The sequence below is a fragment of the Hipposideros armiger genome, unplaced genomic scaffold (genome assembly GCF_001890085.2).
Source record: "Hipposideros armiger isolate ML-2016 unplaced genomic scaffold, ASM189008v1 scaffold_3, whole genome shotgun sequence".
Lineage (NCBI taxonomy): Eukaryota > Metazoa > Chordata > Mammalia > Chiroptera > Hipposideridae > Hipposideros > Hipposideros armiger.
The window spans coordinates 4,726,736-4,742,447 of NW_017731353.1; the positions used below are offsets into that span (position 1 = coordinate 4,726,736).

Here is a 15,712-nt window from a genome sequence, read left to right on the forward strand (position 1 = left end):
TGGTAGCCCATGGCAACCCACTGCAGCAGGGACTGCAGCCTACACTGTCGCCGGTGACTCACGGCAGCCCAGTTCCAGGTTAAGTTGTTGTTCAGCATCTTAGCTGTAGAGGACAATGTCACTGGCCTTCATATGTGGGATCCGAACCGGGGCCCTCTGGCATCCCAAGCCAGCTCTTAACCATCGTGCCACTCGGCCGGCCCTGTAAAAATACATTTATGACTCTTGAATAATTTTTAAAATGTTGTGAGGGACAGGATTGGCTCTTCCAGGGGTCGGCAAACTTTTAAGATGGACCGCACCCAAAGAGCCGCATGTGGCTCGCAAGCCGTAGTTTGCTGATCCCTGGTCTAGGAGAAGGGTTTTGTTGCACAGCCTTTTCGTTGGCAAAACAGTACCATCTAAACAAATAGGAATGTGTGTTATTGGGAGCATTGTTGCAAAAACATTGGCAATATTGTGATTTACAAGAAACACATATTTGGTCTTCGTGCTCCATTTCTGGCTCACAGGTCCCAGAACTCTTGGAATTTCCTAAGTGGGGGTAGTGGGGAGTGTCTTTTGTTACATTAATGAGGTAACTTTTGGAAAGCACCTAAGGATGGAGGCTGGTTGCCATTGGAACTAACCATGTGATTAGAGGGTTGGAACTTTCAGTCCCCACTGTGCGCACACACACCCACACCCACACCCACACCCAGGGAAGGGAGAGGGACTGGAAGTTTAATCAGTCACCAAATGGCCAATGATTTAGTCAGTCATGCCTATGTAATGAAGCCTTTATAAAAACCCGAGCGGAGGGGGCTTGGAGAGTCTCTGGGTTGGTGAACACGTGGAGACGCAGGGAGACTTGCACGCCTGGAGAGGGCATGACAGCCCTTCTACATACCTTGCCCTGTGCGTCTCTACCATCTGGCTGTGCCTGAGTTATTAATACATCCTTTTACAATAAACCAATGATATAGTCAACATATTTTCTGGGTTCTTTGAACGGTTCTAGCAAATTAAACCCAAAGAGAGGGTTGTGGGAACCTCTGATTTATAGGCAGTTGGTCAGAAGTGCAAGTAACAGCCTGAACTTGCAGTTGGCAAGTTGGAGGGAGTCATTGAAACCTCCATTCTATAGCCAGTTGGTCAGAAACACAGAGACGCTGGGGTTTTGTCTGGGCCTGAAGTGTGTGTGGACGGGGTGGGGATGGGGGCAGTCTGGTAGGACTAAACTCTTAACCTGTGGGACCTGATGTTATCTCTGGTAGATAGTGTCAGAATTGAGTTGAATTCTCAGACATCTTGCTGGTGTCTCAGAATAGTTTGTTAGTGTAGGGGGACTCCTCGCCCTGTGATGGAATTGGGTCTGGGAATCCAATTTAAGGACACTGTTTTCACTGGGCAGCAGCCACAGTTAGTTTCCCCAGGTCTTATGAGGAAGAGCTCCTGGGATACTTCATGCATCATCATATAGCTGTAAGAAAGCTAACGTTATCTGCATACTTAGGTATCAGGATGTTTGTGTTTATGTAGATGCAAAAATTGTTTCACATAGATTGAATAAAGGTGTCATGACTTATGCTTAGAACATTCCATTTTCTGCTTTGTCTTTTTTTATGTTTTCATAGTTGATAAAGTTCAAAGTTTGCTAGTTCCTATGAAATTCCCGATACATCACCTGGCCCTGAGCTGTGATAACCTCACACTCTCCGTGTGTATGATGTCCAGTGAATATGGTTCCATTATCGCTTTTTTTGATGTCCGCACATTCTCAAATGAGGTAAGCTACTGGCAAACTATATTGTCAGTATGGGACCTGTGATTTCCTGGTATTGAATCACAACCTAGAAATTCTTAGTTGACCCGGTAAGTCTTTTCCTAGATTAAAATATGAGTTTAAAAAAGGTCCTTCATTGTAGAATCATAAATCTTTGAGGTAGAAGGGACTTGAAACAATTATTTCTTAGCACCACCTGCCTTAAGGCATTACCATTTTTCATTTACATATGAGACAGCTAAACCCTCGGGAGCTTCAGGTAACTTGCCCAAGGTCACAGAGTTAATGGTGATGTCAGAAGGTCCTACCTCCTGGGTCTGGACTCCTAATGCAGCATTCTTCCATCCCCAGCAGTTTAGCAATGGTGATAGTAATGTTGAATGTTTATGCTGACTGTGTGCCAGCTGCCCTAGTGCTCTCCATGCCTTATTGTTCATGCCTACCACAGCCTTACACAGTAGGTACTATTGTCTTCATTTTATAGGTGGAGAAACAGGCCCAAAGAGTTTAAGTAACTGGCCAGAGGCCCAGCACTATGAAGAAGCAGAGCCCAGATTTTAATCGAGTGTCTGCTCTTGATCGATGACTTTGCATTTGTGTATCCCCTTCCGGGAGTCCCTCCACTGTGCTAGACTAACTGATTGCCATTTTCAAAGCTGTGTGGAAATTACCTGTAACAAAGAGGTGGTTGTGTAGAGCTAATTTTTTTTCATAGACCTGGAGAAAAGTGAACTGTAATTTGAGAAAACGTCCATATTCAGTCATTTTCTTTGACTATTAAATGTCTATGTATTTATTAAGCTTCTGGGCATTTGTTTTAAAAGGCTAAACAGCAGAAACGGCCATTTGCCTATCACAAGCTTTTGAAAGATGCAGGAGGCATGGTGATCGACATGAAGTGGAACCCCACTGTCGCCTCCATGGTGGCAGTTTGTCTGGCTGATGGCAGCATTGCTGTCCTGCAGGTGACAGAAACCGTGAAAGTGTGTGCGACGCTTCCTTCCACCGTAGCAGTAACGTCCGGTGGGTAACAAAGGCCTTCACTCTGTAATATGTAGTGATGGTAATCTAGTTAAAAATTAGTTTCTGAAATAAAAGCAAATGGGGTTTTTGTTGTATCCATTGTTTGGTGGAAGTAGAGAGAGCATTTTTTATTTCCATAGTTAATGTCTTTGAAGCCAAAACGGCCTAGATGATTTAACTTGAATGCTTGGGTGTCTTGGAGAAGGAAATATTTTGGTGCAGCTGGGTTAGAACTGTGTTTTTGAGAATAATTGTTTCTGGATCTATAGTAGTTGTACTCTGAAAGTCATTTATACCTTTTGGGAAGAAAGCATTAAAAGCGTCAGACAGGAGCAAGAGAATGATTTCTTGATATTTGAAATCTTTCTTCCCTTGTCTTATCTAAGACTAGAGTTTTGTGTACCTTCCGGCTTTCAAACGGGCAATGTGCCATTGAAAAAGTGTTTTTAGTCGTCGATTCAGTGGTCCAGTCATAAATCATAATTGGCTGGTATCATTAAAATGATTTTTCTCTTTTTTACTTTGCTGAGTAAGGATGATCCCACAGTCTTCCATGGACTAAACGAGAAGTGGTGATGACGTAGCTGCTGTGGTACAGATCTCACTGATTTGTGCCGTTTTCTTCAGTTTTTAATGGATAGCCTTCTCTTTTTTGCTCAGTGTGCTGGAGCCCCAAAGGAAAGCAGCTGGCAGTGGGGAAACAGAATGGAACTGTGGTCCAGTATCTTCCTGTAAGTCTTGCCTGGGACTTCAAACTGTTCTTACTGAAGCTACCCACTGGTTTAGTGGTGGTTTCGGAGTGTCTTTGGTGTTTTTTCCTATTGAATATGCTTTATGCTCATTGCAACACATTCATCAGCACACAAGTGAATGCAGGAAAAGGGGAGCTTGTCTCCCCCTCCCATGGTCCTTCCAGAGGCACCCCCTCATTCCGCCGAGTGGGGGCCTTCCGGACTTTTCTGCTTATCCAAATAGCCTGTGGGTGGATGCATTATTTTTGTTTTGCTTTTTAAATAAAATGTGATCACACTCTCCTTGAGATACTGGCCTCTGAGGTGAGGTGCAAAGTGATGAGGTGAAGGTCTCATTCCTTATTTGTTATCGCAAAAAGTTATGTGAAATTTGGCACATATTCTTTTAGGGCATTAGCCTGTGAAAAGGTAAGACAGTTCGTTTAATTTTATTGGTTAACTGTTTGCCTTTAAAAAAAAAAAAAAAGAACTTAATAGTATATTGGAGTCCTTTGTCCCAGTCCTTAAGTACAGAGCCACTTCCTTCTTCTGGATGTCTGCACAGTATTCCACTGTGTCAATGTGCCATAATTTCTCCGTCTCTTACATTATTGGTGGGTGTCTGTGTCGGTCTGAGTGATTTTGCTACTAAAAATAGTATTGCGTTGAACACTCTTGTTACCTGTATCTGAACACATTCACATGCGTATTTCCGTAGGATAGTGTCCTAGAAGTAGGCATCCACTCTTGTCTGTTCAGCCTCTCCTAGCTGGGGAGATGAGGCCTGGGTGGCTTCTAGGGGAACATCACTGGTTTGACAGTTTCGTTGGTTTAGGGGCTGTTTCATTTGACGCTTATTTTTTTCAAATCTCTTTCAGACTTTGCAGGAAAAAAAAGTCATTCCTTGTCCTCAATTTTATGAGTCAGATCATCCTGTGAGAGGTAACAACTTCTGCTTTTCTTATTGGGCTGACCTCTGATGAGGTGCGGTCTGTATTATAGAACTTCCAAATCGTGTGAGATGCCTACATACCTGCTCGAGGGAGTGTTGGTGCCTCCTGTATGATTGATTACTCTCATTACTACATCAGTTAGCTAATTAAGTCAGTTAACAGTAAGCTGGTAGGGCCGGCCGAGTGGCGTGTTGGTTAAGAGTTGGCTTGGGATGCCAGCTCTGAGCAGCAGATCCCCGGTTTCGGATCCCACATGAGGGCCAGTGACACTGCACCCTCTACAGCTAAGATGGTGAACAACAGCTCAACCTGGAGTTGGGCTGCCATGAGTCGCCGGCGACGGCGTGGGCTGCAGTGGGGCTGGCCGGCAGCTGGCGTGTGCTTTTGTGAGCCGCCATCCAATGTTCCAGTGAATGACTGCCTCACCTAGGAAAAGCGCAATGATAATACCAACATGGGCCAGTGAAGCGACGTCCTCCACAACTAGACTGAAGAACAAAAGGACAGCAACTTGTCTGTTCCCCTTCCCCAATTCCCCAATAAAATCTTAAAAAAACAAAAAAACCAGTAAGCTGGTAGACACACCTGTGTCTCATGGTAAATGACATTAAATGGATCCTGACTTTATTTTTTTATTTTTTTTTTTATTTATTGGGGAATAGTGTGTTTTTTCAGGACCCATCAGCTCTAAGTCAAGTAGTTGTTTCAATCTAGTTGTGGAGGGCGCAACTCAGTGGCCCATGTGGGTATCGAACCGGCAACCTTGGTGTTATGAGCACTGCGCTCTAACCAACTGAGCTAACTGGCTGCCTCTGGATCCTGATTTTTTAAATTAAAATTCTTCATAATTTACTCTGATTATAATCCACCAGAAAAAAATACCACTTTGGGATACATTTGAACTTCTAATCAATGAAATCGGGACCTTTGTTAAAGCTATAGTAGTAGGGTTGTTTTTAGTCCATAAGATGTTAATTTTATAACATACAGGGGCTTTTCCAGACATAAGGTGCTTTATTGTGATGTGTGTCTTTCAGTTCTAGATGTGCTGTGGATCGGTACGTATGTCTTCACAATAGTATATGCTGCTGCAGACGGGACCCTGGAAACGTCTCCAGATGTGGTGATGGCTCTACTCCCGGTTTGTATATGAAAAATTATCTTTTTTGTTTGACAATTATAGAAGTCTTCTAATAAAATCTGAGGCTTAGGCTTCAGTTTCCTTTTCTTACTGGTAGTGATGATGCAACTTCAGTGCTGCCCCATTGGCCTGGGCGCCAGTCGTGTTATTGAATGGAAGAGGGCCTGCCCACTCAATGTGCAGGAAAGCCAAACACTGAACACAGACAGGTTTGCAGTGGAGAAATGAAAACCATTGTATTTGCAGAGCACCTGCAAGGGGAATGGGAAGCTATTGCTTAAAACCCGAGCTCCCTGATGGCTTTTAATAAGGGTTTTTAAAGGCAAAGATTGAGGGTTTAGGGGTTTGGGGGAACAGGATGATGTGCAGAAGCCCTGAGTGGAGAGCTTTGGAGCCATTTATGGTAAGATGGGAAGGGGCTTCAGCACCAATCCTCCAGCACAACGGACCCTTCGCTTCGGAAAGGGTTCTGGTGTTCAACTTGGGTCCATGAGGGGGCAAAACGTTGGTTCCGGGTGCTGCTGGAGGTCAGAGTTCTCTCCTCTGCATATGCTTTGGCTGCATGACTTGTGGTTTTTGTCTGTTGTCTCTGAAAAGCAATTTAGTATCTTGTTAGAAACAGGATAAGACCATTTTGAGCTGGTTCTGCAGTTAAAATTATGTGTCCATTTAGGGCATGTTCCATTGCAATCCTAAGGTGAAAAATACCATAAAACTCACTTTTGCCTAAGCTATAAACTGAGTTGTTAGATGTTAACCTGATAAATTTTAGAAAAGCAAGAAAATATCTTGATTTTTAAAATGCTTGCACTTAACTATTCATCAGATATGTGTCAGATGCCTACGGTGTGCTAGGCCCTGCTTTAAAGCTGAGAATACAGCCTCCTTGCAGTTGTGGATCTTACATTCTTAGGCATGTGCCAGTCACAAAATAAGTGCAGGACCAAGGAATGATACGGGTGATGGAGGGAATAAAGCAGGGTAAAGGAAGGGGTATATGATGACTGGGGTGCAGCTTAGATTCGTGGTCAAGGAAGCCTCTGAGGAGGAGCCGGTGGACAGAGAACCAGGTGAAGTGAGGGAGTGAGTCATTTTGAAAACAGAAGAGCGGTAATAAGGTCTGCAGAGTCTTAGTAAATTGCAGCGGCATTTTAAAAAACAAATGAGGCAGGACTTACATTTGCAAATCTCATTAGCTTTCAAAGTCCAGAAAAACATTTACAAATACATAAATGTCTAAATATAATAAAGTGGGAGTTACACTAGTCATTCTGTTTTGCAGCCTTGTTTTTTACTTAGTAAATTACAAGCATCTCTCTATGTCAGATAAAATCTGAATTTGTTTTTGGGCAGATAGTCAATTTATTTAGCTCTGTTTTTATTAACTCTTGGGTTCCTGATACAGTTGAATTTTAATATGTTTTCAGCCATGTGCCGCTTAACTCAGGGATACGTTCTGAGAAATGCGTCATGTGACGCCATGATAGAGCCCACTTACACAGACCTAAACGGAAGAGCCTGCGGCGCCGCTAGCCTAAGCGGTGTCGCCTGTTGCTCTGTAGGAGAGGAAAAATAATTTTACCTCTGTTCTTAGTTCTTGGCTGAGATATCCCTGTAATAAAAGACCGATTAACAGAAAAACAAACAAAGGTTTAAGAACATTTATACCTCCTGTGTACATGGGAGAGACCCAGGAACACTGAGGACTTGGCCAGAATGGTGGAAGCCACCAGCTTCAATACCACCTCCAGTGGAAGACAGAAGGTGTTGGGGCTGCAAGGAGTCAGGTGGGGGAGGTGAGCAGGAGAAGCACAGTAAATGGGGGGAAGGTCGTTATGCAGAACAGCTGGTAGTGTTTGCACTGGTAAGAGTTTCTAGAGATGGGGTCATCTCTTTTTCTTGGTACAGCAAGGGAGACACCCTTACCAATGGCGGTTTCCCTTGTAAATGTAAATGAGTTTTATAAACGCTAAATTCTAATACTTGGTTTTTGGAGCTTCTCCCATGTCTGCTCTTTCTTAAAATTAATTAGCTTAAAATAATCCTTATGCCAAATAGACATATTTTGGGGTGACACATTCTGTTCCCTTACAGCTCCTAGGTTGCAAACTTGTAGAGCATGTCACCAAACACTGTAGGCAGTAAGTGTGTAATGGGTTGCATTACAGCATTATGATGGCTGAGACGTTGTGATGGCCACAGTATCACTAGCTGATAGGAATTTCCAGCTCTGTTGTAATCTTACAGGATCACAGACGTGTATGTGGTCTGTCACTGACTGAAATGTCCATGCGACACGTGAATGTACTGATATGCCTTATTGCATGATTTTCTATTCCCAGGGATAATATTAACACTAGCATGTATTTATCGAGTACTGACGTTCTATGTACTGGACTAGAATCTTTATATATGTTACAACAGCCTTTGGTGTATGTGTAGTAGGTGCATTATACACGTGAGAGAACTGTCAGAGGTTGAGGAGTAACCTGTCCATGCTTGTCCAGCGGCCAGAAAGAAAGAGGCAGTTTGAGTTTGTTTGGGTTGATGGTCATTATTCCTGTTCCTTGTAGTACTCGATGCTGCCTTTATATCTTGTCTGTATATTTGGATGTAGATTTTTGAGTGATTTTTCTCATAAAACTTAAACGGCTAACTGTGGGATTAAAGAAGAGTCACACATGAGATCTTTTCCTCATTCTGCTCATTGTAGAAAAAGGAAGAAAAGCACCCCGAGGTATTCGTGAACTTCATGGAGCCCTGCTACGGCAGCTGCACGGAGAGGCAGCACCATTACTTCCTCAGTTACATTGAAGAATGGTGAGCCGAGAGCCAGGAAGGCGGTTTCTGCCCCCACTGTCAGGCCACACCTGAGTCCTTGTTCTGATTTGAAATTTTTTCTGTAAGAGAGGGAAGGAGAGACGTGAGATGCTATGAATGTATTTTTAGCTGATGCTAAATAATGCCTTTCTGACGCCTGTTTCCCCAGTCTTGAATTATTTAGCTCAAATACGTGCTAATCTTAAAAAGCCTCTTTTCTTAGTAACCCCAGTGACGACTTAGGATGTTTAAGGAAAATACTGAAAGTTGCCCTGTGAGAGCAGCTCCCTTTGAAAGATAGATCACTTGAAGCAGAGCTTCTGTTCTCTAACTAGATTATTCTGTGTTCAGGGTGGTGTGTTTATTGGGAATTCCGACTTGATTCTGTTGTGTGACTCATTTGTCTGAAGTTGGTAGGCAGCTGGCTGAGTCTCCAGGGGTTTATCCTGTTAAAGACTTAAATTTTACATCACCTTTCTTCAACCATAGAGCTCACCTTACCTTCCTCCTTGACATCTCAGGGAAGTCCTCAGAGAAGTTACTGCAGACTCAAGTTAGAGCTGTTGCTGTGTTTGAATTTAATGGTCTTCGGTTTTCTTCTTTGAAGGGATTTAGTGCTGGCAGCATCTGCAGCCTCAACAGAAGTTAGCATCCTTGCCCGGCAAAGCGATCAGGTAAATGCCTCTTTTTTGTCACTTATATGTGATTCTTTTCTGAGAGAGATTTTGGAGGGAGTTAACTGTGTGGTCAAGATTTAGATGAGGTCACATCCCTTTTCATGAGTTCCTGGAGGAGAGCACAGCTTAAATGACAAAGTGCCTTGGACCAGATGGCTCGGTTATTGCCGGGGACATACATGGGTGTCAGAATTCGCAGTTCTTCAGTGTCCTAAAAAGAAAGCCCTTCTGTTCTCTTAGGATCCGTCCACAGTCTGTAGGTCAAACATACTATGTCATCAACCTCCAGCAGGAGTATACCTCTTGTGTAGGAGGTTTTTCCTGCCTTGTTCTGTCGTAACCATCTGTATTTTCTTCCTATGACTTGACGCTGCCCCTTCTCTTCCGTTACCTGTAACCCATCCTTGATCATGGAAGAGAAACATGAAAGTCACACCAAATTGTGACTCACCAGAAACACTTTGTTTTACTTTGAAAACCACCAGAAAGCTGGAAATGCCTGTGCATAGAAGGACCCACCTTCCTTCCTTCACTTTGTCCTCCTCGAGGGCAGGGGCGGGCTGAGGCAGTCCTAAGCCATCCCGAGCAGTGGTACATTATGCAGAGTGACTTCAGAGGAGATGTGCTAAAAGGGAAACTTTTCTTTTTAAAACTCCGCCTTGAGTTTAAAATTGTTTTATGTACCCTGTACACACACGCTCATGCCTCTTCACGCGTTCAGCATTTGTCCGTCGTTCTCTGGGTGGCAGGGTGGCTCACCGTGAGTGTGTGTCCCCATAGTGTGCAGGGTGGGCCACTCCGAGGTCATGACCAGAGGACAGCAGTCTGGTTTGCTTCTCTTGGATTGACTACAGTAACTATTTCCTAATAGCACAAATATTTTACGTATTCACACATTAAAAATACACTTTTTTCTTTGCTTTTTATCAAAGTAATTTATGTATCTTTGCTTTTTATCAAAGTAATTTATGTACATGGTTAAAAATTAAAGTAGTAGAGATGGGCTTATAAATTAAAAAACCACCCCTGCCCCACCCTGTCCTGATCCAGTTTTGTTCACTAGAGGGGACCATTTTTAACTTGTACATTTTTCGTTCTAATGCTCACCTCCTTATCCCAGCCTTCACATGGGTCCTTCATTATTTTAGATCTTATTGGCTGTTAATGACAGATGAGGATTTAGCTCACATGTTACCTGCAAATCCCCCCTTCTTCCTCTCAGGATTATAGCACTATTTTAGTTTCTTCTCTTGGTTACCTCTGTAACTTTCATATTTTTTACCTTCATTTCTGATCGTTTCACCACATACTATACCCTTGACCTTCCACTTTGAGAGGAGTATCTCAGCACCCTCACCCTTGCCTTTAGCCCTCCCCTCCCGACCCCACCTTCTAGCTGCTGTCGTCTGTGTCTTGTCTTTCAAAATACCAAAACTGATACTGTTTGCATTCTGTTCCATGATGATTAAGTCTTCTTTATTTTGTCTGTGGTTGTTTTGTTTACATTATTATGAATGTGACTGTTATTCGCTCCATAGCTAAGTCATGGAGTATGATTATGTCCCCTTTCCTGAACAGCTTTTTGTTTTTCTCTGTTACTCATTGAACACTATTCTCCTTTGATTCATGCTGCCCCGTTTGGGTCAACCCTGAAAGTTAGACAAAATGTTAGTGATTTTTAAAAATCGGGAATCATTTATTGGAAGGACCAGAGCCCACTCAGCAAACTCAAGCAAAAGGGCGTTTATTGGAAAGACTTAGTGGTTTCTCACGGAATCCAGAAGCAGGAGGATGGACCTATGTGGGGAGCTCACAGATGAGGTCTCACAGGTGAGACGAGAACTGGGGAGACAAGAGCGGAGTCACCTTGTGTCTGTGGACCCGGGAGCACATCCAGCCAGCTTTCCAGGCTTCTCTGCCCAAGTCCATAGTGGACGTAACCGGGGGTCCTGGTCCCAACCGCGGACTCCTGGGAGCAGTATGGCTGGCGTAGTGCAGCTGCTGGGTTTGCCTGCCGTGTTCGAGATTCTACCTCGTTGTGGCGGCTGGTAGATCATATTTATTCATAAGGCAGGGACTTGGAGCACCAGGAACAGATTTTCCAAATCAGCCCCTTGCTTGATGGCATACTCATGGCTTTTACACCATCTTCCCAGATTTCAGAGTCTGCCCACACATAAATCATAGAGCTAAGCCAAGTGAGTTGTCTTCTTAATATTTGAACAGTGCTGGGAAGAGCCAGCGCCAAGCTCAGACTAACATGGCATTTTTTTCTGCTACTTCTTTTTTCCAGATTAATTGGGAATCTTGGCTCCTGGAGGATTCGAGTCGCGCTGAACTGCCTGTGACAGACAAGAATGATGACTCCTTGCCTGTGGGAGTTGCCATTGATTATACTAACCAAGTGGAAATTGCCATCAGTAAGTGTAGCCTGAAGGCGCTTAGTGCACAAGTAGTCTTCTTTCTGATACTGGTGAATCCCACTCTACAAGTTCACGGCAGAATCCACTCTGCTGAGCACTTTTAACTTCTGGTGGCATATTTCCACTTGAAGAGTGATGTGGAGTACATTGTGACAACACTAAACTAATTGGAATGGACACGTATTGATGAAACCAAGGCCGGATGGACTCCGTGTCTGTGTGTATCTGTATACGTTAGAATATGGTTGAAATCTAGGACATGGGCATTTCACAGTTTTGTTTCTTGGCCCTTTCCCGCTCTCCAATGACGAAGGGAAGAGCACCCTAGGCCTGTACTCCATATCAGTCAGGGGTTAGAAAATGGAGGCCTCAGCACATGGCGTCTACCCTGGGCCTGAGTGTACCTTCTCTCCAGCTGGAGCTTGGCAGAGCCGCTGTCCCCTGAAATGTGCAAGTGTAACGGAAGACACAGTTTTTGCCCCTTGGTGCTTCAATTAGTCAGCTGTTTGTCACAGGCACCATCGTGTTCCTTGTCCTTTCCCTGGTCAGGTTATTTGGTCCGATTAGTTCATTTACCCTGATTCTCTTGAAGTCTTATTTGACAAAATCCATGCTTGATTCAACTGTGAGTGAATGTAAAGTGGTTTGGCTCACCTTTCTGTGTCCTGCTGTGTTTTCCAAAGAGTCTAGCCTGTCAGCTTTCTACTGATAGAGACAGACTCCTGTCTGGGTCGGGGGTGCTGGACCTACCTCCCGAGACACTCATCGGTCAGTCGGTCGGCCTGATCATGGTGGGAGCTCTTTAAAGAGCTGTTGCAAGAGAGGCTGTTCAGATCTGATCAGAACGGACCGCCCCGGGCTGTGGGATGCGTCCGGGCAGCCCCTTCCGGCCCAGGCCCGTCAGTTGACCTGGCTCTTTCTTCACTTTTGTTTTCTAACAGGTGATGAGAAGACTCTTCCTCCTGCTCCAGTTCTTATGTTACTTTCAACAGATGGTGTGCTTTGTCCTTTTTATATGATCAATCAAAATCCCGGGGTCAGGTCCCTCATGAAGACACCAGAACGACTCTCATTAGAAGGAGAGCGACAACCCAAGTCACCAGGTACGGTCCCTCCCCTTTTCGGCAGAAAGGGCCTGCGTGGACTTGCACGGGGCCATTCCCAAGAACGAGAGCGTGTGACCGTGCACAGTGGTTATCTGTAGGGATGGTCCACCTTAGTGAGTCAGGGACTAACCTTCCCTTGAAGACACATGTACACACGGCCTCCCCTCACCCACAAGCTTTGTTCTCCGACCTCTAGAGGAAAAGGAAGCTCAGCCTGGTGGGTCCCCTCAGGTAATTTACCAACAATATCCTATTGTAAGACCCTGTGTTACATGGTCTGAATCCTAAAGACATGTTTAATCCTGAGGGACTGGTTAAACAAATGATTGTGCATTCATACTGTAAATGCCACCTACCTATTAAAAATGTTAGATATATTGACAAGGAAAGAGTTAATGGAATATATCATGAAAAAGCGCTATATATATCATGATTTATGAGAAAAGTACATGCAGAGAAAACATAACTTGAAAGATGGATTTTACCATCTAAGTAGTGCTTATTTCTGGGTGGTGAGGACATGGGGATTTGCTTTTGCTTATCTATATTTAATTTTCTTCAGGTTTGTTTTCTCCTCATCTTTGAAAATATTACTTAAGCAATGTATGTTTATTGGAGAAAAATTAGAAAAGGCAAAAACAAGATCATTAAGGGCCCATCTTCAAGCAGCAGCCACAGCCAGCGTTTTGGTGCCTATGTTCATGTGTGTAAATGGACACATACAAATGCTAACCTGTGTTTTCAGAGTTTTCAGTGCCCTTGTATCACTTCTGAGAACAAAATATAAAACTTTCTAAAGGGGCATTATTTCATATTTTTAAATTTCACTAATGTTTCTCTTCTTGAATTCTGGCAATATATAACTGTTAAGAATTTCTTTTCTAGTATGGCTACTACAAATGCTTATAGTGTAACCAGTTCCCTAAGAAAAAACATGTTGCCCTATTTGGTTGGATGAGGTTGAACGGCACCCAGTGTTTTCTCGCTGCTTCCTAGTGCAGAGTGAGTGGTGCGCCGTCAGTGAGGCCGCTGCTTGGGCTCCTATCAGCTGGCACTGCGGCCCCGAGTAATCAGCCAGGTGGCTTGCAGAGACTGTGTCCGTGTTGTCATGTTGGAATACCTCTGTCTGCAGTGTGTGTACTCCAAGTTGTTTGTTTTTTCCTTAAGTGGTCATGGTACCATAAGCTACCCACACCCGCTTGCCTGGTCTGCCCGTAACAAGCAGTGTATCCTGTGACGTCGGGAGCCCGTGGGATGACGTTTGTTTCTGAGCACAGTCCATCCTGAAGGACTTTGCTACTAGCACATTAAACCCCTGAGCACAAGCAGAGGCCAGTTTACTGTTCGCCTGTCCTAGAGAAACGCCCACTCCCTTTGCCCTTGGCCCGGAGGTAACAGCCATGTTCAGATGAGTGGAAGAGAGCCATGAAAGGGCAGACAGTGTCCCGCCAGCTCTCGCTAAAGCCCAGTGGTGGGTTCAGAAGACATTAATGGTTCCTTTTCCCAGGAGGCCGGGTTGAATGGTCAGAGGTAGCAGTGTTGTGGTTTTCAAATGTGCAGTTCCGTTTTCAGTGGGAAAAGCACCTAGGGTTTCTTTTGGGCCTGGCAGGTACTCTTCACGTTGGCCTACCCGATGTGCATGGAGGTGATGAACATTTGTGTGTATGTCTGTGAAAAGGGAACTGTTGCTGGCTCCGTATTTATTGTGCAAAAGAAGTATTAACAGAATAGATTTGCTCGCATTCTTACATTTTTATAAAAGGGACAATTCGGAAAGCAGTGTTTTCAGACTTGTATCCGAAGTATTTTCATTGCTTTAGACGTAGTGAGGTAAACTCATCTCAAGACAGTTTAGAAGGACCAAGACCCATTAATATAAATGTATTGGTAAAAATACTGCTTTCTTAGTTAGTTATTTAACTTAAAGAAGCAACATGTTTATAGAAAGTTTGGAAAATAGAAAAAAAGTTAAACCTGCCTTTTGGGGTTTTCTCTCCAAAGTTTTTTCATAAACATCTTTCTTCATAGTTATATTCCTGTTGTGTATATCATTGGTATGCAGGTTTATAATTCAAATTGTAAGCATTTTCCATATTCTTAGATAATCTTCATGATTCATTTAAAAGAATGACTGCTTAATAGTCCATTGGATATTTACCATTTGGGTTGTATTAAATGTCTTTCTTTTTTTTAAAGTCATTTTTATAAGCTTTATTCTTAGAAGTGGGATTACTGGGTCCATTTCTTATGATATTTGGAGACATAATGCTAAATTATTTTCTAAAAGACTGTGCTAAATTAGGTACCGGCTAGTGATAAAAGGTTTCAGGTTCATTTTACCTTTCCAAATATAAAGGGATTATGAATATTTAAATTTTGATAATTTAGAGGGCAAAAATATGTGTCAAATAAATTGACATTTCTTCTGTTAGAGTGAATATATTTTCTTCGTGTAAATTAGGCTCCCAGCTTATATCTATTAGTCTTGAAATTTTTATCTCGATTTGTTTGAGATTTTTAAAAAATATAAAACATTGTCATTTGCTGCAGAATTTTTTAGTTCATTTACCTTTTAGTTATGTAACTTTTTTATATAGTCAAATCTTAATCTTTTGTGATTTTTTTTTTTTTGGTCACTTCTAAATTTATTAAGTTGTTAGAGTCTCAGAGACTTAACTCACTTTTGCCTCATTTGTTTTGAGATTTAGTATATATGTGCTTTTGTACATATATATATATATATCTTTAATTCATCTGAAATTGCTTTTAGTGACTATTACGAAGTAGAGGTCTGAATTAAAATTTTTTCCTTGTTGTTGCAGAACGACCTATGTTTCACTGCAACCTTGAGAAGTGTATTTTTCCTATATTGTCCAACTGGGTGCCCATGAAGTCCCGTTCGTCTGCCCAGTGTCTTTCCCCATTGCCTGCTTCCTTCCACGGTTCACACATCTCATCCTGTGGAGCGTTCGCTGTGGAAAGTGCAGCATCAACTCCGTTTCCGTTTTCTTTCTCCTTCATGAACGAGGACCGTTGTTTCGGCTTCGTTCTGCCAACGCCCTTTGCCACTTGC

At 43.1% G+C, this 15,712-nt stretch overlaps 1 protein-coding gene across 5 annotated transcripts in view; it reads left to right on the forward strand.

The window, feature by feature from the left end:
* Window positions 1–15,712, forward strand: part of NUP214 (nucleoporin 214) — a 101,739-nt gene that overhangs the window by 3,207 nt on the left and 82,820 nt on the right. For all 5 annotated transcript variants that reach the window (XM_019638539.1, XM_019638550.1, XM_019638560.1 and 2 more), the window contains exons 3-11: window positions 1,617–1,768; window positions 2,590–2,788; window positions 3,449–3,519; window positions 4,398–4,461; window positions 5,510–5,613; window positions 8,327–8,433; window positions 9,041–9,107; window positions 11,404–11,530; window positions 12,475–12,636. In XM_019638539.1, coding sequence (XP_019494084.1) covers window positions 1,617–1,768; window positions 2,590–2,788; window positions 3,449–3,519; window positions 4,398–4,461; window positions 5,510–5,613; window positions 8,327–8,433; window positions 9,041–9,107; window positions 11,404–11,530; window positions 12,475–12,636 — 1,053 coding nt within the window. The remainder of the gene's footprint in view (window positions 1–1,616; window positions 1,769–2,589; window positions 2,789–3,448; window positions 3,520–4,397; window positions 4,462–5,509; window positions 5,614–8,326; window positions 8,434–9,040; window positions 9,108–11,403; window positions 11,531–12,474; window positions 12,637–15,712) is intronic.